This window comes from Coregonus lavaretus (genome assembly GCF_964263955.1).
Source record: "Coregonus lavaretus genome assembly, chromosome: 33".
Classification (NCBI taxonomy): domain Eukaryota; kingdom Metazoa; phylum Chordata; class Actinopteri; order Salmoniformes; family Salmonidae; genus Coregonus; species Coregonus lavaretus.
In genome coordinates, this window is record NC_140020.1 from 18,312,921 (window position 1) to 18,336,376 (window position 23,456).

The following is a 23,456-nucleotide window of genomic DNA, read 5'->3' on the forward strand; positions in this document are numbered from 1 at the left end:
CCAACTATATTTAGGCTACTGAGCTTGTCTGATGCTTTAAATAATTAAGACACACAAATGATTCAAGAGAGCCAGAGATCAAGATAGCCTATCCAGAAGAAGAAAAAACCAGTTACCAACCCTCTTCCTCCCGCTGCTGCTGGCCTTCGCATATTCTGCTGTTACGCTCCTAATAGGCTACACCAGGGGTCGGCAACCTTTTCCATTTGGAGTGCCAATTTATTTTACCATTTCTACCGATCTGCGTGCCAATTATGATTTTTATATGCACATTTTCATGGAACAGTTTCATTTCATTTATAATAGTCTTCGTATCTCAAAATCATGTGGTTAATAAAAATTCGAAAAGGAACTTCCATTGCCAACTATGTAAAAATAGCCTACATAAAGCCAACAAATAAAAACATTGCAGCCTGCAGGTAGAAAATATCCTGATAAAAATAAATATCCTATAAATCACATTGGCTACGCATGGCCTGTCTGCAAAGAACTTGAAACATTTGATCAACTATTAACTTGGGTCCGGCCTGAAACTTGCACTAGCAAACTTGCAACATTGTACACAATATTCTGGGCCCTCAGTTTCCCGCTCCAGTGAGCACCGGACAGACATAGCTGTAGACTATTTGCACAAGGGATAAGAAGTAATCAGGTACGCCTATTTTATGACGTTTCCACCAGATCAGAGCATGACATTGTTCTCCCCCTTTCACGCTGAGAGGTTATCGAAAGAGAGCTGGAAAGATTTTTCAAATAGACTACATTGAGGAACTATTGTCATTCTCAATGGATGTAAAAACAGACTTTGTTTACTTGCTGTTTGAGGTGAAGAAAAAATTACTTTGAGAAGTTCCACAGTGGTGGTCAGTTAAGACAATCAGAAGTACTATCACATCCCCAAATGGGCACATTTATAGGCCTACATTTGCGTGCAGGCCAGGTAGCCTAGGCCTACTTCTATGTATAATCAGGTGCGCGACCTTACTCAACATTGACAGGAGCACTACAAACGAACGACAATGAATAAATTGACAACTCCTAAATGGAATGAAATAAACCACAACTTTTTCCTAGGTTGTGCGGTCCACAAACAACGTGTCCACTCCGACAATGAGAACGATAAGACTGTAATAATAGTATATTGAATGCATTAACAGAAATGACTGTAACCAAACCAACATGGGAGATAACTGTAAATGTACTACTGGTGTGCCATCCGCACGGCCTCCGCAATGGGTTAGTCCACTGAGACAAGCGTGAATCAGACAGGTGTCTCGTGCCATAAAAATGTTTTAAATTATTATATATACAGTGAGGGAAAAAAGTATTTGATCCCCTGCTGATTTTGTACGTTTGCCCACTGACAAAGAAATTATCAGTCTATAATTTTAATGTTAGGTTTATTTGAACAGTGAGAGACAGAATAACAACAAAAAAATCCAGAAAAACGCATGTCAAAAATGTTATAAATTGATTTGCATTTTAATGAGGGAAATAAGTTTTTGACCCCCTCTCAATCAGAAAGATTTCTGTCTCCCAGTTGTCTTTTATACAGGTAACGAGCTGAGATTAGGAGCACACTCTTAAAGGGAGTGCTCCTAATCTCAGCTTGTTACCTGTATAAAAGGCACCTGTCCACAGAAGCAATCAATCAATCAGATTCCAAACTCTCCACCATGGCCAAGACCAAAGAGCTCTCCAAGGATGTCAGGGACAAGATTGTAGACCTACACAAGGCTGGAATGGGCTACGAGACCATCACCAAGCAGCTTGGTGAGAAGGTGACAACAGTTGGTGCGATTATTCGCAAATGGAAGAAACACAAAAGAACTGTCAATCTCCCTCGGCCTGGGGCTCCATGCAAGATCTCACCTCGTGGAGTTGCAATGATCATGAGAACGGTGAGGAATCAGCCCAGAACTACACGGGAGGATCTTGTCAATGATCTCAAGGCAGCTGGGACCATAGTCACCAAGAAAACAATTGGTAACACACTACGCCGTGAAGAACTGAAATCCTGCAGCGCCCGCAAGGTCCCCCTGCTCAAGAATACACATATACATGCCCGTCTGAAGTTTGCCAATGAACATCTGAATGATTCAGAGGAGAACTGGGTGAAAGTGTTGTGGTCAGGTGACCAAAATCGAGCTCTTTGGCATCAACTCAACTCGCCGTGTTTGGAGGAGGAGGAATGCTGCCTATGACCCCAAGAACACCATCCCCACCGTCAAACATGGAGGTGGAAACATTATGCTTTGGGGGTGTTTTTCTGCTAAGGGGACAGGACAACTTCACCGCATCAAAGGAACGATGGACGGGGCCATGTACCGTCAAATCTTGGGTGAGAACCTCCTTCCCTCAGCCAGGGCATTGAAAATGGGTCGTGGATGGGTATTCCAGCATGACAATGACCCAAAACACACGGCCAAGGCAACAAAGGAGTGGCTCAAGAAGAAGCACATTAAGGTCCTGGAGTGGCCTAGCCAGTCTCCAGACCTTAATCCCATAGAAAATCTGTGGAGGGAGCTGAAGGTTCGAGTTGCCAAACGTCAGCCTCGAAACCTTAATGACTTGGAGAAGATCTGCAAAGAGGAGTGGGACAAAATCCCTCCTGAGATGTGTGCAAACCTGGTGGCCAATTACAAGAAACGTCTGACCTCTGTGATTGCCAACAAGGGTTTTGCCACCAAGTACTAAGTCATGTTTTGCAGAGGGGTCAAATACTTATTTCCCTCATTAAAATGCAAATCAATTTATAACATTTTTGATATGCGTTTTCTGGATTTATTATTTGTTATTCTGTCTCTCACTGTTCAAATAAACCTACCATTAAAATTATAGACTGATCATTTATTTGTCAGTGGGCAAACGTACAAAATCAGCAGGGGATCAAATACTTTTTTCCCTCACTGTGTGTGTGTATGTATGTATGTATGTATGTATGTATGTATGTATGTATGTGTGTATGTGTGTATATATATATATATATATGTGTGTTTTTGTGTGTGTATTTATTTATTTTAGACTGCTTGACTAAAAAAAATCTTGGTCGACCAACAACCTATTGACCAAACAATCAGTCGACTAAATAGGGTCAGCCCTAGTTTAATGGTTGCTTTCATATCCTCAAGACGCAATGCAATTTCATGGCTGAAAGAAGCACAGCTATCCAGGGAAACAATGACATTACTTGTAACTCAAAACTTATTTTATGATGGGAGTGTTAATGTAATTAAGCCATAGAACCCTAGGGAAGCACTAGTCTAGCAGTGAATGTAGCCAGCATTCGTGACGGACTTTACAACACTCATTATTAATGAAGATTAACTATTTTGTCTACTACTAGTAAACTTAGAGGTCACTTTGCTCCCTCCCTCTGAGCTGCTGCCTCTATTTTAAAGCCTTTTTAAATCACCAGGGGGTAGTAATGTGGTAAATTAATGAAACCATTAACACTTTTTCTCTCTGTGTGAGATCCACTCCCCTCTCTCTGATCAATACAAAGGTAGCCTGGTCATTCACTGCAGCTCCGAGCTCGTCTGACTCCTGTAATGGGGTTGTGACACTCTGTAGCTCCCTGACTAGGCAATACTACCAGACCACCTGAGTGTTACATGTCTTCACTCAGAGTCTGACACATACGATCATATCAGGACCCTGTGAGTCACTGAGATCGTGACAAGCTGGCCTGCACTGTTCTGCTCAGCCACCTCTGACATTACTTCCTTTGGTAAAAAAATCACATTACCCATTATCAGAGCTGCAGTGGAAGGTAATTACAGCAAACAAACTGCTTCGATTAGGGCCGTAAATCAGAGGGGGATAGGCTGGAGGAACCCGGGGTAGAGAGCCAGGGAGGAGGGGGAGGAGAGGGGATAGGCCAGAGGAACAGGGGGAGTAGAGGGAAGAGGGGGGGATTTGGAGCATCTCATAACCATTGGGTTTAGCTGTAAACATGGTGACAGGACTGCAGAGGGGTGCTGCCAAAGCGCTGTGTCCCTTGCACCTCGCTAACCCACCTGTCTCCCTCTGCTAGGCACACACCCACGCTCTTACCTGGCACACCTGGTGGGCACATTGTTCATAATGCCTGGAAAAGCTGGCACAGTCCCTGTTCTGCCATATGATGTCTGTCTGCCTAATTATGTACAGTCAGTGTACACCATATGCTTTGTGTGGTAATAATCTCTTTATGGTGTGTGCTCTTTTTTTGCAGAAAACTGTGTATGGTGCCAACGTTGTCATATTTGAGGGGATTCTGGCATTTGCTAACAAGGAACTTTTGAAGGTAAGGTTGTTTCTAACTTTATTTAAAGGGATAGTCTGAGATTTTGGCAATTAAGTCATTTTTCAGCTTTTGGCAATTAAGTCATTTTTCTACTTATGCTAGCTGTTCTTGTAGCTAGACTTCTAGTCATTGCGCTAACGCTAGTTAGCGATGGCTCACTAAACTACTTTAACTTCCTTCAAACTGCACGCAGGGACATAAAAATGGTATCCATGAGTTCATCTGACTCTGGGTAAGTAGAAAATCGTCTTAATTGACAATCTTGCACTATCCCTTTTAAGGTGAGTGTAATAAGATGAGATGTTCCCTTTTCTTTTCTACTTTAATTCCTTGCTCCTCCCTGGTCTCCAGTCACCCCCTTCTCCCTGCTCTCCCTCTCTCACCCCGCCCGGCAGACCTGATTAATCACTCTGCCACTCTGCAGAGACGCCAGCCAGGCTGATTAACCAAATCAAATTTGATTTGTCACATGCTTCGTAAACAACAGGTGTAGACTAACAGTGAAATGCTTACTTACGAGCCCTTTACCAACAATGCAGTTAAAGATACAAAAAATATTAAATAGTGCCACGAGGAACAAATACACAGTGAATAACAATAACAAGTAACAATAACATGGCTATATACAGGGAGTACCAGTACCGCTATACACAGGGAGTACCAGTACCGCTATACACAGGGAGTACCAGTACCGCTATACACAGGGAGTACCAGTACCGCTATACACAGGGAGTACCAGTACCGCTATACACAGGGAGTACCAGTACCGCTATACACAGGGAGTACCAGTACCGCTATACACAGGGAGTACCAGTACCGCTATACACAGGGAGTACCAGTACCGCGTCAATGTGCAGGGGGGTTCGAGGTAATTGGGGTAGCTATACACATATACAGTGGGGAGAACAAGTATTTGATACACTGCCGATTTTGCAGGTTTTCCTACTTAAAAAGCATGTAGAGGTCTGTAATTTTTATCATAGGTACACTTCAACTGTGAGAGACGGAAAATCACATTGTATGATTTTTAAGTAATTAATTTGCATTTTATTGCATGACATAAGTATTTGATACATCAGAAAAGCATAACTTAATATTTGGTACAAAAACCTTTGTTTGCAATTACAGAGATCATATGTTTCCTGTAGGTCTTGACCAGGTTTGCACACACTGCAGCCGGGATTTTGGCCCACTCCTCCATACAGACCTTCTCCAGATCCTTCAGGTTTCGGGGCTGTTGCTGGGCAATACGGACTTTCAGCTCCCTCCAAAGATTTTCTATTGGGTTCAGGTCTGGAGACTGGCTAGGCCACTCCAGGACCTTGAGATGCTTCTTACGGAGCCACTCCTTAGTTGCCCTGGCTATGTGTTTCGGGTCGTTGTCATGCTGGAAGACCCAGCCACGACCCATCTTCAATGCTCTTACTGGGGGAAGGAGGTTGTTGGCCAAGATCTCGCGATACATCCTCCCCTCAATACGGTGCAGTCGTCCTGTCCCCTTTGCAGAAAAGCATCCCCAAAGAATGATGTTTCCACCTCCATGCTTCACGGTTGGGATGGTGTTCTTGGGGTTGTACTCATCCTTCTTCTTCCTCCAAACACGGCGAGTGGAGTTTAGACCAAAAAGCTCTATTTTTGTCTCATCAGACCACACGACCTTCTCCCATTCCTCCTCTGGATCATCCAGATGGTCATTGGCAAACTTCAGACGGGCCAGGACATGCGCTGGCTTGAGTAGGGGGACCTTGCGTGCGCTGCAGGATTTTAATCCATGACGGCGTAGTGTGTTACTAATGGTTTTATTTGAGACTGTGGTCCCAGCTCTCTTCAGGTCATTGACCAGGTCCTGCCGTGTAGTTCTGGGCTGATCCCTCACCTTCCTCATGATCATTGATGCCCCACGAGGTGAGATCTTGCATGGAGCTCCAGACCGAGGGTGATTGACCGTCATCTTGAACTTCTTCCATTTTCTAATAATTGCGCCAACAGTTGTTGCCTTCTCACCAAGCTGCTTGCCTATTGTCCTGTAGCCCATCCCAGCCTTGTGCAGGTCTACACTTTTATCCCTTACACAGCTCTCTGGTCTTGGCCATTGTGGAGAGGTTGGAGTCTGTTTGATTGAGTGTGTGGACAGGTGTCTTTTATACAGGTAACGAGTTCAAACAGGTGCAGTTAATACAGGTAATGAGTGGAGAACAGGAGGGCTTCTTAAAGAAAAACGAACAGGTCTGTGAGAGCCGGAATTCTTACTGGTTGGTAGGTGATCAAATACTTATGTCATGCAATAAAATGCAAATGAATTACTTAAAAATCATACAATGTGATTTTCTGGATTTTTGGTTTAGATTCCGTCTCTCGCAGTTGAAGTGTACCTATGATAAAAATTACAGACCTCTACATGCTTTGTAAGTAGGAAAACCTGCAAAATCGGCAGTGTATCAAATACTTGTTCTCCCCACTGTAGGTAAGGGTAAAGTGACTAGGCAACAGGATAGATAATTGACTGAGCAGTAGCAGCAGCGTGTGTGGTGAGTGTGAAAGTGTGTGTGTGTGTGTGAGTGCGTGTCTGGAGTTAGTATGCATGTGTGTGCATGTATGTAGTGAGTGCAGTGGTGGAAAAAGTACCCAGTTGTTCTACTTAAGTATATTTAAAACCAAATACTTTTACCATTTTACTGAGTGACTTTCACTTTTACTTGAGTCATTTTCTACTAAGGTATCTTTACTTTTATTTTACTCAAGTATCAAAAGTAAATGTAATTGCTAAAATGACTTAAGTATCATAAGTCAAAATATGAATTATTTCAAATTCCTTATATTAAGCAAAGCAGACAGGACCATTTTTTTAATTTATTTTTTATTTACAGATAGCCAGGGTCACACTTCAACACTCAGATATCATTTACAAACAAAGCATGTGTGTTTAGTGAGTCACCCAGATCAGAGGCAGCAGGGAATGACCAGGGATGTTCCTGTCCTGCAAAGCATTCACCATGTAACGAGTACTTTTGGGTGTCAGGGAAAATGTATGGAGTAAAAAGTACATTATTTTCTTTAGGAATGTAGTGAAGTAAAAGTTGTCCAAAATATAAATAGTAAAGTACAGATATCCCCAAAAATTGCATAAGTAATACTTTAAAGTATTTTTACTTAAGTACTTTACACCATTGTGTGTGTGTGTGTTGGGGTGTCATTGTAAGTATGTGTGAGTGTGTGGGTGGAGTCCAGTGTGTGTGCATAGAGTCAGTGCAAGAGAGTTGGTTTAGTCCGGGTAGCCATTTGATTAGCTATTTAGCAGCCTTGTTTAGCAGTCTTATGGCTTGGTGGTAGAAGCTGTTCAGGGCTGTTTTTTGGGCCTTCCTCTGACGCCACCTGGAACACGGGTCTCGGATGGCATGGAGCTCGGCACTGAGCAAATTTCAGGTCTGCTGAGCGCAAACTTGAACATTGTGAAAATTCTGTGCAACATCCTGCGTGCGTTTACTGTGAACACTGAGGCTGTACCCGCTCTAAGTTGCAGTTTTAACAGTGGTCAAGTAGGCTACTGTGGCTATGTGATCATAATGTAGGTTTACCAGAGTGGCCTACCATCATCAAAAACAATGGAGAAAATGCATCCCATAACATTTTAACATGGAAGTAGCTGTTCTATCATTCAGCCTACAATAGTAGCCAATGTGTGGTGTTCAATGTAGGCCTACATTCTAAGAGACATTTGAAAAAAACATGCAGGGCTTGACATTAACCTGTTTTTCCACTTGTCCTTCAGACACTGAAGTGACTGAAAATGTTGTTGTTTGATGCAAGAAACCACTTTACAAAATGAAATACATAATTATTCCAATACCATTATTACAGAGAATCAGATAAATCATGCAACCCTCTGCCTATTGGCTACTTAGCGTATTCAAGCCTGCCCCTTTAAGACAAAAAAAAGCTCTGACTCACTTTTCAAAGATGGCTAGAAATGCACATGTTTTGTACTCTTGTAGGAAGCAATCACTCCCCCAACTAGCAAAGGATATGAACGAATGTGCACAAAACAAGCGCATCTACTCTCATGCTGTAAACACAGTCCAGTTCAAAGGGAATCGCACAGATCCATATATGGCAATGGGCGATTTGCATATAGGCCTACCTGCAGCTCTGATTGGTTATGGCGCACCGGTCTGTGTAGAGTACGGGCCTGAGTCGTGCCTATCAATGCATTAGAATCCTACTCCGATGTGTTCTGCCTACAACAAAATCTCTTGCATAGTGCGTTTTGTTTCGGTATGTTGCATTGAAAGTGGCTAATATTGCGTTGTTTCGATCACAATTCCAACAGTAAAATGAACCACTGATAGTGTTAACTAACGGGGAAAAAACTAGAAAGTTGAGTGAAGTTCAATCTCGTGCTTCTCTGCGCAGGCTGATATTTCTTCTGCGCGGCAGTCCCAGGAGAGCTGCACACACACGCAGCTTAGAGGGAACATTGGTCACCACCCTCTGTAATGCCTTGCGGTCAGGTGCCTTGCAGTTGCCGTACCAAGCGGTGATGCAGCCAATCAAGATGCTCTCAATGGTGCAGCTGTAGAACATTTTGAGGATCTGAGGGCCCATGGCAAATCTTTTTAGCCTCCTGATGGGGAAGAGGCGCAGTCATGCCCTCTTCACAACTGTGTAGGTGTGTGGACCACGTTAATTCCTTAGTGATGTGGACACCGCTCCTCTACAGCCCAATCGATGATGATGGGGGTGTGCTCACTCCTCCATTTCCTGTAGTCCATGATCAGCTCCTTTGTCTTGCTGATGTTGAGGGAGAGGTTGTTGTCCTGGTACCACACTGCCAGGTCTCTGACCTCCCTATAGGCTGCCTCATCGTCGTCGGTGATCAGTCCTACCACCGTTGTGTCGTCAGAAAACTTGATGATGATGTTGGAGTCGTGCGCGGCTACGTGTGGGTGAACAGGGAGTACAGGAGGGGACTAAACACACACCCCTGAGGGGCCCCCGTGTTGATGGTCAGCGTGGCGGATGTGTTGTTGCCTACCCTCACCACCTGGAGGCAGCCCGTTGGGAGTCCAGGATCCAGTTGCAGAGGGAGGTTTTCAGTCCCAGGGTCCTGAGTTTGGTGTTGACCACTGAGCTGTAGCCAGTGAACTGTGGATCTGTTGGGGCGGTATGCGAATTGGAGTGGGTCCAGGGTGTCTGGGATGATGGTGTTGATGTAAGCCATGACGAGCCTTTCAAAGCATTTCATGGCTATAGATGTGAGTTCTATGGGGCGATAGTCATTTAGGCAGGTCAGCGGATGCTCTGAGTACGTGTCCTAGTATTCCGTCTGGCCCTGTGGCCTTGCAAATGTTAACCTGTTTAAAGGTCTTTCTCACATCGGCTACGGAGAGCGAGATCACACAGTCGTCCGGGACAGCTGGTGCTCTCATGCATGTTCAGTGTTGCTTCCCTCGAAGCGAGCATAGAATAAATGTAGCTCCTCTGGTAGGGTCGCGTCACTGGGCAGCTCGCGGCTGGGTTTCCCTTTGTAATTCGTGATAGTTTGCATGCCCTGCCACATCCGTCGAGCGTCAGAACTGGCGTAGTAGGATTCGATCTTAGACCTGTATTGATGCTTTGCCTGTTTGATGGCTCATCTAAGGTTGTAGCAGGATTTCTTATAAGCATTCGGATTAATGTCCCACTCCTTGAAAGTGGCAGTTCTAGCTTTTAGCTCAGTGCGGATGTTGCCTATAATCCATGGCTTCTGGTTGGGGTATGTAAAGTGCCTTCATAGTATTCACACCCCTTGACCTTTTCTACATTTTGTTGTTACTGCCTGAATTTAAAATAGATTCATTTGAGATTTTGGGCCACTGGCATACACACAATACCCCATCATGTGAAAATGGATATATATCTTTTCTTTTTAATAAAAAGTGAAGAGGTGAAAGGTATTGAGTCAAGTATTCAACCCCCATGTTATGGCAAGCCTAAATAAATTCAGGAGAATAAATTAGCTTAACAAGTCACATAATAAATTGCAACAATAGTGTTTAAGATGGTTTTTGAATGACTACCTCATCTCTGTACCCAACACATACAATGATCTGTAATATTCAACCACAAAGACCAGAGAGGTTCTCCAATGCAAAGAACGGCACCTATTGGTAGATAAAAATACATTTTTAAAAAGCAGACATTGAATATCCCTTTGAGCATGGTAAAGTTATTAATTAGGCTTTGGATGGTGTAACAATACACCCAGTCACTACAAAGATATGGCCGTCCTTCGTATCTCCGTTTCAGGAGAGAAAGAAAACCGCTCAGGGATTTCACCATGAGGCCTTTAAAACAGAGTTTAATGGCTGTGATAGGAGAAAACTGAGGATGGATCAACGACATTGTAGTTACTCCACAATACTAACCTAATTGACAGAGTGAAAAGAAGGAAGCCTGTACAGAATAAGAAATATTCTAAAATTTGGAGGAGAAATCAACTTTATGTCCTGAATTCAAAGCGTTATGTTTGGGGCAAATCCTACAAAATACATCACTGAGTACCACTCTTAATATTTTCAAGCATGGTGGTGGCTGTATCATGTTATGGGAATGCTTGTCATCTTTTTTTAGAATGAAATGTAATAGAGCTAAGCACAGGCAAAATCCTAGAGGAAAACCTGGTTGTCTGCTTTCCACCTAAAACACAAGGCCAAATACTCGCTGGAGTTGCTTACCAAGATGACATTGAATGTTCCCTGGTGGCCTAGTTACAGTTTTGACTTAAATCTGTTTGAAAATCTATGGCACGACTTGAAAATGGCTGTGTAGCATTGCTCAACAACCAACTTGACAGAGCTTGAAGAATTTTAAAAAGAATGTCCAAATAATGTACAATTCAGGTGTACAAAGCTCAGAAATACTCACAGCTGTAATCGCTGCCAAAAGTGACTCTACCATATATTGACTCGGGTGTGAATACATATGTAAATTAGATCATAAATTGTAAGTACATTTGCAAAAAAATCTAAAATACATGTTGGCACTGTTATTATGGGGTATTTTGTGTAGATGGGTGGGGGGGGGAAGTATATTTAATCCATTTTGAATTCAGGCTGTAACAACAAAATGTGGAATAAGTCAAAGGGTATGAATACTTTCTGAAAGCACTGTACGTAGGGTCACTGTGGAGACGACGTCAATGCACTTATTAATGAAGCCGGTGACTGATGTGGGAAACTCCTCAGTGTTATCGGATGAATCCCGGAACATATTCCAATCTGTGCTAGCGAAACAGTCCTGTAGTTTAGCATCCGCTTCATCAGACCACTTCCGTATTGAGTGTGTCACTGGTTTGAATTTTTGCTTGGAAGCAGGAAGTAGAAGGATAGAGTTATGGTCTGATTTGCCAAAGGGAGAGTAAAGGTGATTTAGAGTTTTGTCGCCTCTAGTTGCACAGGTAACATGCTGGTAAAAATGAGTTAAAATGTCATTTTCACTGCATTAAAGTCACCAGCCACGAGCAACGCCGCCTCTTAATGTGCATTTTCTCGATCGCTGAGTGGGGTCTTAGTGCCATCTGATAGACAGTTACTAAAAATATAGATGAAAACTCTCTTGGTAAATAGTATGGTCTGCAGCTTATCATGAGGTATTCTAACTCAGGTGAGCAAAAACTTGAGACTTCCTTAACATTAGAAATCACGCACCAGCTGTTCTTAACAAAGACACACACCCTTCCTCCCTTTGTCTTGCCTGACACTGCTGTCCGGTCTTGGCGATGCATCGAAAAACCATCGAGACGTACAGCCATGTCCTCGTTCAGCCACGACTCTGAGAAACATAGGAAATCACAGTTTTTCAGGTCCCGTTGATAGGATAGTCTCGAACGGAGTTCATCCAGTTTGTTCTCCAGTGATTACGCGTTCGCCAATAGAACAGAGGGCAATGGCTGTCTATTTGCTCGCCGACGTAGTCTCGTCAGGTTGCCGGCTCGCCTGCTTCTCTAGGGCCTGGTTCGGAGTAGGCAGAACTTCCAGAGCTGCCAACTCTTTAAAGTAGTAATTTCCACCCAAATTGAGGTTAGTGGTCGCTTTTCTGATGTCCAGAAGCTGTTTCCGGTCATAGGAAATGATGACGGAGACATTATGTATAAAAAAAAAGGTAAGAACAGTGTTAAAAAACACAACATAGCAGATTTGGTCAGGAGCCCCGTAAGACGGCTGCTATCCACTGCAGCACCGTCATCGTCGATTAATGGAGTGCCGCTGCCATCCTCAAGCAGATACAGGGAAATTAGAGGGATTCTCTCTCTGTATTCACTGTTCTACCTTTCTCCTGCTCGCAGCTCTCTGCCTGGGCCTGCTATGCTTGCGTTGCAGGCTCGGGCTGGCCCTGGGTGACTGGGTTGGGGACTGACTGATAGAAATGGTGTTGTTGGGGATCCATTGCTGCAGCAGTCGTGGCTAAAGTTATACTTGCTAACATGAAGCCCACTTCTCTTCAAGGAAGAAATGCATGAAAAATCTTAATCCCTTAAGAATTTAAACAAAGCAACGTGTAAACTAATACTAGTGCTGTTGTAGTAGAATTGATGGCAGTTCTTCAGGCAGCCCTTGTCAGCTATGATTATCTTGGTCCTCTTTATTGCAACATATATCAACAACTTCTCACAAACACCATGTTGGCTCATCTAAATCCATGAAGTAGTCTAGACTTGTAGCCTGTCTAGGACTCTCCTTCCCGCCATTATAACTTGAAGGGGTGTGTTTGGCCAGTGTGTAAGTGAATGGACTAGACTGTGTTTTATTGATGGTGCTGTTGATTGGTCCCTTTGTTAGCTTCGATCCGCCAGTGCTGTGTGTACAGAAATCCATACAAATTTAAACTGTGAATGTGTTTGCATTGGCAAAGCACTTCTGTTCCTGGTGATTTATCACTTCAGCCATTGTACAGGTTGGGCTAAGCTGGGCAGGGATGATAAGCCAAACAATGCAGATAACTGGATGTACTTTCATTTTAATTATTTCTATAGAAGTGTTGTGTTGTTGTTGTTTTTTAAGATGATTTACGACTTGAAATCACTAATTGTGGCTCACTTAGTACTAAATATTCTCATCAACCGGTTTATTTACTTTTCTATAAATTGGTTATTTCTCAACCCTTTGCCATGACTCCAACAGGCCTTACCCTGCTGGCTGCGCCAAGCGTCCGGTCCGTTCTGGCCCGACAATGAGCAGCCGTCTTTAAACTGCAGTGCTGTAAAATGTTCCTAAACTGCTCTGCTCATTTCCCCCAATGACAGAGGACCCTGAGAGAGTGAGGCTGAGCCTCCTCCAATAGGCTGACAGCTCTGCTGGCGCGGCGCTTTGGGCTCGCCCGGTTGGTCAGGAAGCAGATTTACTTTATTTATGACTGACAGTCTCATTGGCTGTCTGAGTTATGCTCCAACACTGAATGGCCAAAGACTCATCAATAGCTCTTGTTTTTGGGTTGTTGCCTCTTTTTGCGTCTCCATCACATACAGTGTTTCTGCTGGACCATTAATCCTCCTAACTTTTGTTTTGCTGAGGTTAGAGCTTTGAGCACTGTCTTTAGTTACCCCTGACTGGCTGATGATGGCTGTGTTTCAATTTATGTGTGTTCAGGAAAAGAGCATTAAAGACCCAATAGGCCATCTTTACAGTAGATCCCATTTAACTTCTTTTGACCCTGGGACATTGATTTCCCAACCATCATATAAGTGGGGTGCCCCACCCCCACCCCTGAAGGAATTTGGCTTTTACCCAGCATCCCGCCTTGAAATGATATATTGGGTAAACACTGCCCTATGAATTGATTATGTACATGACCTCTTATCCCTCTGTCTATTTCTCTCCGTCTCGCTCTCCCCCAGCTGCTGGACATGAAAGTGTTTGTGGACACAGACTCAGACATCCGTCTGGTCAGGCGTCTGAAGAGGGACATATCGGAGCGCGGCCGTGACATCAGCGGAGTCATCAAGCAGTACAACAAGTTTGTCAAGCCTAGCTTTGAGCAGTACATCGAGCCCACTGTGCATGTGGCTGATATTGTGGTCCCTAGGGGTGAGTGGTTTGTAGATAGCTACTACCACAGTGTTAAAAACACTGCTTCAAATATTGTACAAATACTTCTGATAACTATAGCGATTCTACTATAAAAGAACAATGTGTGTGTGTGTGTTGGTTATTTCAGGGGGTGAGAACTTTGTTGCCTTGGATCTGATTGTTCAGCATGTTCACAGTCAGCTTGAAAAGGTATGTGTGAATAGGGCTTTATCTCCAATACCTCTGCCCATAGACCCTAACGTAAAAGCATGGAGGAGTCCCTCCCTATCTCTGTACATGGTGTCATCTCTCCGGCTCACACCATGCTCAGAGTTTGTGCGTGCCAGCCTGACATGACCCCTATCCCATGGCTCATGACTAGGACCAGGAGTTTTTCCTCACCCCCTTCCCTACCAGGAAAAACTCTTGGTCCTACCCATGACCTCTGAACCCGGTCTTATCCCTCAACATGGGTGGGTCATTTCTGGATGAATTAAATGATAGATGATGAGTCTCATTCTCTAGGAGTACTCAAAACTACATGTCCTATTGAAACCAGCAGACTAAAACTCAAAGCTGTCTTGTATATGCACTGTTTTAATCTGGTATCCGAAAGTAATTCTGAATTCTCAGAGGCTAGTCTCCAAGTAGAAGTTGACCCAACCAGTTGCCCACTCCACTTCTGCCCTCTAGTTGTCAGGATTCAGCATCACATGTCATGTAGATTGCCTGTCTGGTATCCGGCTGAGCTAAACTCAACCCTCTGTCTCTTCACCAAGGGCCTCCTAACAAGAGTGGATTTAAAACTGAGAGGCTATTCCTCATACTTTACATGCATGTGCGTTTGTGTGCGTCAAGGGCATCCCATTTATCTGTCAGCGCCATGACCAATACGTTCTGAATCCCACCTTTAACACTTTGCTCTCTGCTGTCAGATGGCCCCTTTATGGTCCCTACAACTCAATATTAGGAAGGTGTTCCTAATGTTTTTTACACTCAGTGTATGTGGCTCTGAGTCCTGATCCATCATCACTGTTATATGACAAACCATCTGTCACAGAGAGAGACAAGATGGAAAGTTTCAAAGACAAGCTCTCATAAAGGTGATCAGTCACATTATATTTAACACACTATACTGTATTACTCATGATCACATGACTTCTATCTGTTGTGTACGCCAGTGGTTCCCAACCTTTTTTCGGTTACTGTACCACCAACTGAATTTGGCTCTGCCCGGTGTACCCCTGAAGTACCCCCTCATGTGCATTTTACCAGTAGGCCTATGGTCTCATGAGTCTTCTCAAGTTGCCCCTGTGGATAGGTCAAGTACCCCCAGGGGTCCTAGTACCCCTGGTTGGGAACCACTGGTGTACGCCACTCAAGTACACCCGTCGGCGTGTGGGTAAAGAGCGAGAGATCAAGAGACCGCAGGTGCAAGAGAAAGCAAAAAGTGTGTGTGCCTGCGTTTGTGAGGATTTGTGGATTAAGGGATCTCTGTAGTAAAATGCCATTGTGTCTGGTGTGGACCAAGTAATGAATGGTGTCCAGTGGAGAGAGACGGCGGCCGCTCGTCCTCCATACATCACTGTGAGTGACTGATGATGATGAGGACAGGGCCTGTTGTAGGCTAATGAACCATAACACCCTCCACTAAGAGGCATCATATAAACTCAGCAAAAAAAATAAACGTCCCTTTTTCAGGACCGTCTTTCAAAGATAATTCGTAAAAATCCAAATAACTTCACAGATCTTCATTGTAAAGGGTTTAAACACTGTTTTCCATGCTTGTTCAATGAACCATAAACAATTAATGAACATGCACCTGTGGAACGGTCGTTAAGACACTAACAGCTTACAGACGGTAGGAAATTAAGGTCACAGTTATGAAAATTTAGGACACTAAAGAGGCCTTTCTACTGACTCTGAAAAACACCAAAAGAAAGATGCCCATGGTCCCTGCTCATCTGCGTGAACGTGCCTTAGGCATGCTGCAAGGAGGCATGAGGACTGCAGATGTGGCCAGGGCAATAAATTGCAATGTCCGTACTGTGAGATGCCTAAGACAGCGCTACAGGGAGACGGACAGCTGATCGTCCTCGCAACACCTGCACAGGATCGGTACATCCGAACATCACACCTGCGGGACAGGTACAGGATGGCAACAACAACTGCCCGAGTTACACCAGGAACGCACAATCCCTCCATCAGTGCTCAGACTGTCTGCAATAGGCTGAGAGAGGCTGGACTGAGGGCTTGTAGGCCTGTTGTAAGGCAGGTCCTCACCAGACATCACCGGCAACAACGTTGCCTATGGGCACAAACCCACCATCGCTGGACCAGACAGAATTGGCAAAAAGTGCTCTTCACTGACGAGTCGCGGTTTTGTCTCACCAGGGGTGATGGTCGGATTCGCGTTTATCGTCGAAGGAATGAGCGTTACACCGAGGCCTGTACTCTGGAGCGGGATCAATTTGGAGGTTGAGGGCCCGTCATGGTCTGGGGTGGTGTGTCAGAGCATTATCGGACTGAGCTTGTTGTCATTGCAGGCTATCTCAACGCTGTGCGTTACAGGGAAGACATCCTCCTCCCTCATGTGGTACCCTTCCTGCAGGCTCATCCTGACATGACCCTCCAGCATGACAATGCCACCAGCCATACTGCTCGTTCTGTGCGTGATTTCCTGCAAGACAGGAATGTCAGTGTTCTGCCATGGCCAGCGAAATGCCCGTATCTCAATTCCATTGAGCACGTCTGGGACCTGTTAGGCCATTCCCCCCAGAAATGTCTGGGAACTTGCAGGTGCCTTGGTGGAAGAGTGGGGTAATGTCTCACAGCAAGAACTGGCAAATCTGGTGCAGTCCATGAGGAGGAGATGCACTGCAGTACTTAATGCAGCTGGTGGCCACACCAGATACTGACTGTTACTTTTGATTTTGACCTCCCCTTTGTTCAGGGACACATGATTCCATTTAATGTCTGTGGAACTTGACCAGTTTATGTCTCAGTTGTTGAATCTTATGTTCATACAAATATTTACACATGTTAAGTTTGCTGAAAATAAACGCAGTTGACAGTGAGAGGACGTTTCTTTTTTTGCTGAGTTTATTAAGACTGCTGAGCCCACTATAGTACTTCTGTTTAGGAAACCCCCTGGTTTGGTTAAGGAGGCCACACTCAGCAGCATTCTGTTTGACATGTACTAGATATTATGTAGGAACCATTTTATTTATCAGACTAATAGATAAAACAAGTAAAGCAAATATGATGCCCCTATATGGGGTTTCCGCATGGAAAAGGAGCTGAAAACCATATTGCAATTTTTTTTATTGCCCAGAAAATGTAAATGTCTAATTAAATTCACCCGGCTGTGCACTGGGCCTTGCTGTGAGATCAGAGCACCAGGAACATAACCTGATCTGATGCATGAGTATAATCTTCATTTAGAGAGAAAGAGGTACCGGTTCATTTGAAATGATGGAAATACAAGCTGCGTTACCTGGAAATGGGAAACCAGTAAAGGCACCCAGAGCTGATCGGATGAAACACTGTCGGTCTGTGTGATTCATGGCAAAATGGGGGGGAATGTAATATCATTGCATGTCATCAACGGGATGGGTGTTTGTGTTGATTTAAAAGGGTGGTGGGGACTGGGGACATTTGGCTTTGTTTGGAAGGTTGGAATGGCTTGTCTCATTTCATGAGTTATGTTTTGATTTGATTTCTCTCCTCCCTGTGTGTGTGTGTAATGAAATACTTGCTAAACCCTGGCCGAATGCACTCTAACCATCTCAGCGTGAAATCACAGTGAGGTATGACTACCACACCCCTCCCATCTCTCTACCTCCCCCTCTCTCTCGCTCTCTTTTTCTTGTGGTACCTGTCTTTTATTCTGTTTCCTCTCAGCAGAAGCTCAGAGAGCACAGCAAAGACAAAAGGAGATGTGCCCAGTCTGAAGGAGTACTGACTTAGACCAAATAACTTATCTTAAAAAAATATATTTTCTCCCTATTGTTGACATTATCAACACATTTAATGTGCCATGGGAAATGTTTGTGTAAACAAAATGAAAGGCTGTCCGCCTCCTTTTGTCTTTCTTCCACACTGTCAGTCATGAAAACTATCGCAAACTCCATGAGGATGACATCTCTATGGTTCCAATGAGCTCTGGATAAGACCATCTAAAAGACACCTGAGAGACCTGGCTGTTGGATTGATCACTTTGCAGTAGCTGCAAGTAGATGAATTCCTTGTTATCGAAAGATCAGAAGCTAACATCACATTAACCAAGGACTGAGTATAACCTTGAGTTATTCCTGCATGTTTATCAGATTTCCTCACACTAAGGCCATTGAAAATATTTTTAAAAACTCCTCCCAGTCAGACTCGTAACCATGGAAATGTTGTCTGGTCCTGAAGCCATCCCCTTGCTGAGCTGAACAGGGGCCCTAATTCCCCCCAGCCCCCGGCCCTCACACCACCTCCCTGCCCTATCAGCTTCTCCACAGAGATCACAGGGCCTCTACTCTGTCCTGCTGCCGTTTTTAATTGTTGTATTTTCTTTCTTTCCTCTCTTTGTCATCTCTCTTGTTCTTGCAAAATGAATATTTGTCACCTTCTCCAGAGGAAACTCCGATGGGATATGTGAGGATAAACTGCTGCATCTTCCTCCTTTTCTTTAGTTTGATATCCCCCTCTCATTTCCATCTCTTTAATTATCTATTGTTAACATTTCATCCAGAACAAAAGCTAACAATCTTTGTTTGCTGTCATTGCTATTTTCCCAAGATATCGTTTTTTTCATTTACATCTTAACCAATTGCTTAATTCTTTGTTTTCTTTATGCTTTTGTACAGTCTTAACTGGCCTGTATTTTGGTGCCAGATACATAAATAGAAAACTGCTAATTACAGTACTAAACTAATTAGAGTGAGTTGTCTTGACTTCTTGTATTGGCAACAACATTGCAGAACATATAACAAAGTGCTCAATTGCTTTATGGCATTTCTATTTATAAATATAACCACTGTTTAGTGCTGTACAATGTAATAGTTATTTTCTAGATTCTAAATGGTCCTAGTGTTATGTTCCGTTGTCTGCCAGTAAAGCACCATATGCTCCAGACCGTTCCAGAGAAGCCTGTTCAAGCATTGCTGTTGCCAGGACCTGCGTACTAATCCCCCCCCACCCCACCCCACTTTGCCTGGCTGTGCAGCCGTGACCACCATACATGTTTACGAGGAGGAAAATAAAATATCCCAGTGGTATCTTACTTTTGTCTCCCTGGCTTGACTGCTGTCTGTTTGTTGTTGTAGTACTGTGAACTCCCCAGCAGGGGCAGTGGTCTGTCTGTTGTAGTACTGTGAACTCCCCAGCAGTGGTCTGTCTGTGTTGTTGTAGTACTGTGAACTCCCCAGCAGTGGTCTGTCTGTGTTGTTGTAGTACTGTGAACTCCCCAACAGGGGGCAGTGGTCTGACTGTCTCTGTGTTGTGTAGGTCTGCTCTGGCCTCGGCCCACCAGGGACAACCCCTACCCAAAACACTCAGTGTCATGGAGTGCACCCCACAGGTCCACGGCATGCACACCATCATCAGGTAAGACCATAGAGCTTTGGAAGAGCGCAGGGGCCCGGTTTCTCACCCTGTCAACACTGACTCTGCACTGCAATGAGTTTATAATATGAATATACACTCAGTGGCCAGTTTATTAGGTACACGAAAATGGTTCGCTCCTACAGACAGTGAGTCACATGGCTGTGGCTTGCTATATAAAGCAGGCAGATAGGCATTGAGGCATTCAGTTACTGTTCAATTGAATGTTAGAATGGGCAAAACAAGTGACCTAAGCGACTGAGCGTGGTATGATCGTCAGTGCCAGGCGCGCCGGTTCCAGTATCTCAGGAACGGCTGGCCTCCTGGGCTTTTCATAATAATATATAATAATAATAATAATAATAATAATATGCCACTTAGCAGACGCTTTTATCCAAAGCGACTTACAGTCATATTCATGCGCGATAGTGTCTATGATTTACAGAGAATGGTGCAGCAAACAAAAAACATCCAGTCAGCGGCAGTCCTGTGGGCAATAACAGCTCGTTGATGAGAGAGGTCGAAGGAGAATGGCAAGAATCGTGCAAGCTAAAAGGCAGGCCACAAACAGGCAAATAACGGCGCAGTACAACTGTACAACTTGTCAGTCCTTGTCACAGATGGGCTATTGCAGCAGACAAACACACCTATCAGCTAAAAACAAGAAGAAGCGGCTCCAGTGGGCATGTGATCACCAACACTGGACTATTGAGGAGTGGAAAAACATTGCCTGGTCCGACAAATCCCAGTTCCTGTTGCGTCATGCTGATGGCAGAGTCAGGATTTGACGTTAGCAGCATGAGTCCATGACCCCATCCTGCCTGGTGTCAACAGTACAGGCTGGTGGTCTAATGGTGTGGGGACTGTTTTCCTGGCACACGTTAGGTCCCTTGATACCAATTGAGATTCTACACTTTGTAGAATCAATTTCCCGAAGAATTCCGGCTGTTCTGGAAGAAAAGTTGGGTCGGACCCCATACTAGATGGGTGTACCTAATTAACTGGCCACTGAGTGTACATACACACACCCTCACTCCCAGCCCTTGTCCCCTAACCGAGTGTGTTTTGTGTGCATGCGTGCAGGAATAAGGACACTAATCGTGATGAGTTCATCTTCTACTCCAAGAGATTAATGAGGCTCCTCATAGAACATGCCCTCTCCTTCCTGCCCCTCAAGGTGAGTGACCCTGCCAACACATGGCCAATTCTATATCGCCCCCTGTGCACAACCATACACTAATATTGGTCTCTACTCTCCTCTTTCTGTTCATCCTCTCTAGCCTGTGCAAGTGGAGACTCCCCAAGGTTCCATCTATGAAGGGAAGAGACTCAGTGGTAAAAGGGTAAGTCTCTATGCAGATACCTCCCCACTTTCACACAGGGTTTTGGGCCCTAAACTGCAATAAAGTATCAATGTACTCCCTGATACTACATTGCAGCAACATTGTCAGAATCACACTGAGTGCTACCTGTCATACTTGGCCAGAGATTTTACAGTGGTTAAACTAGCTGTATCTCTCTCCAGTCCTTTTCTTCATCAGCATTGAATCTGCATTGTTAACATGTGTTTTACTAGACGCAGTGTGGATGGGCATGAGAAAATCATTAATTCCACTCACGTTATGGGGATGTGTTTGAGTGGCTCTCAGTGGGAGCAGCTCTGTTCGACAGCAGGGTTATTATGACTGTATTACTCTACTGCAGATGTCTGTCTCCTAACATCAGGCTTTGTAACATTGAGCGCTCACTATGCTGATCCTTCAGGCTGCTCAATGGAAGTTTACTTACAAACTAAACTGTAAGGGAGTGTAAAGCCTGGAATGCAATTTAATTGTGTGTGTAGATCACAGGCGTGTCCATACTGAGAGCAGGGGAGACCATGGAGCAGGCTCTGATGGCTGTGTGTAAAGACATTCGGCTGGGGAAGATCCTCATCCAGACCAACTATGACACTGGAGAGCCGGAGGTAACACACAAAAATAAATTAGTCATGTTGTTCACCAAGGCTTCTGTGTGTTTGTGTGGAGCTTTCTCTGTGTTGCAAGGCTTCACACACACCCAGAAATGAACTTTTCAACTCGGAGACCATAAAGCAGGAGTGTATGGTTGTATCGGTCATCTGTTTTCTCTCAGTGGCTTCATTCAAGGCTAGGTGTCAGTCTCATGGCTAACTGATAGACATTAGCCTCATTGACCTCAGGTTCACTTCCTCATCAGGGTCACAGACCATCCATATCTTTGAGATATACTGTATGATGTCAGATGTAGTCATCACGCTTTGGCCGTTTCTTCTTCAGCTGTACTGGTTTCATTCACAGCAGATGCTCAAACCGTGACATTTAAGTTAACAAAATCCACAAATGAAAACCTTGTATAAAATGTTGTTATTTGACCACTGCTGCCCTATGTTCCCTGTCCAGCTCCACTACCTGCGTCTGCCTAAGGACATCAGTGAGGACTACGTCATCCTGATGGACAGCACTGTGTCCACTGGGGCTGCTGCTCTAATGGCAGTCCGAGTGCTGCTGGTCAGTTCTACTTTATTCTACCTCATTCTACTCCTCTGGTCTAATATTCTCTTTTTAGTATTCTCTACCCTGCCACACACCTATATTGAGGAGACATTAGGGTTTGGGGTTTATCCATTGGTTTAGCATCCAGATCAAATTGGTTACCCCTGAGACATGGCAGATAGCAGAGTAGGCGTTGTCCATGTTGGTGTTGAGATAACAGGAGAGCAGCTCTGCAAGTGGAGACTGGACGGCTACAGCAGCAGGAGATTAAGGAGAGATTGGGATGCGTGTTTGCTGTCATGAAACACTGTTTTAGTTCAGTAAGTTTGAGGCTCTGTCTCCTCATTGTGATAAGGCTGCAGAGCTAAAGGTACAGCTCTGCTTTAGCCTTCGCCCATTGTGAAATGTAAACATCTGGGGTCAATTATTGCTGTCCACTATGGTGGCCAAAGTCTGTGGTTCTGTTTGCCCTCAGAGAGCAAACTTCACTGCCTCCAGGTCAATCCAATACTTTTCTCCCATGACTATCTCTGCAAAAGATATTCATGGTCATGTGTGTTTTTCACTAGAAGCATTGGTTGTAGTATGTTATATTTGACAATAACGTGCAGAAGACATATCAGACTAACGCATTAAGGAGCGCCTTTTGACAGGTAGCAGTGGGAACTGGGAAGAGCTTGAGATCTCCACAAGTCTGGCTATGCTTGCCACTCTGAGATGCTTGCCACTCTCTCCTTCAATAGTGTGTTACAGTCACAAAGCTTCCCTCTAACCACCACTCTTCCTTCAATTGTGTTTAAAAGTCACCTATTTGTATGTCTGACACCCTGTAGGACCATGATGTCCAGGAGGATAAGATCTTCCTGCTGTCTCTACTGATGGCAGAGATGGGCGTCCACTCTGTGGCCTACGCCTTCCCAAAGGTCCGCATCATCACCACCGCTGTCGACAAGAATGTCAACGACGAGTTCCACATAATCCCCGGCATTGGTGGGTGTCTCTCTCTTTCTCTTTGTTCTCATT

The 23,456-nt window shown here is 44.3% G+C and overlaps 1 protein-coding gene across 2 annotated transcripts in view; it reads left to right on the plus strand.

Annotated features, from left to right (window-relative positions):
- LOC311108558 (uridine-cytidine kinase-like 1) overlaps positions 1-23,456 on the plus strand; it is a 34,905-nt gene that overhangs the window by 7,371 nt on the left and 4,078 nt on the right. For both annotated transcript variants that reach the window (XM_084151212.1, XM_084151213.1), the window contains 10 exons: positions 4,217-4,288; positions 14,160-14,349; positions 14,480-14,541; positions 18,124-18,140; positions 19,825-19,923; positions 21,004-21,097; positions 21,201-21,263; positions 21,764-21,886; positions 22,341-22,448; positions 23,267-23,423. In XM_084151212.1, coding sequence (XP_084007338.1) covers positions 4,217-4,288; positions 14,160-14,349; positions 14,480-14,541; positions 18,124-18,140; positions 19,825-19,923; positions 21,004-21,097; positions 21,201-21,263; positions 21,764-21,886; positions 22,341-22,448; positions 23,267-23,423 — 985 coding nt within the window. The remainder of the gene's footprint in view (positions 1-4,216; positions 4,289-14,159; positions 14,350-14,479; positions 14,542-18,123; positions 18,141-19,824; positions 19,924-21,003; positions 21,098-21,200; positions 21,264-21,763; positions 21,887-22,340; positions 22,449-23,266; positions 23,424-23,456) is intronic.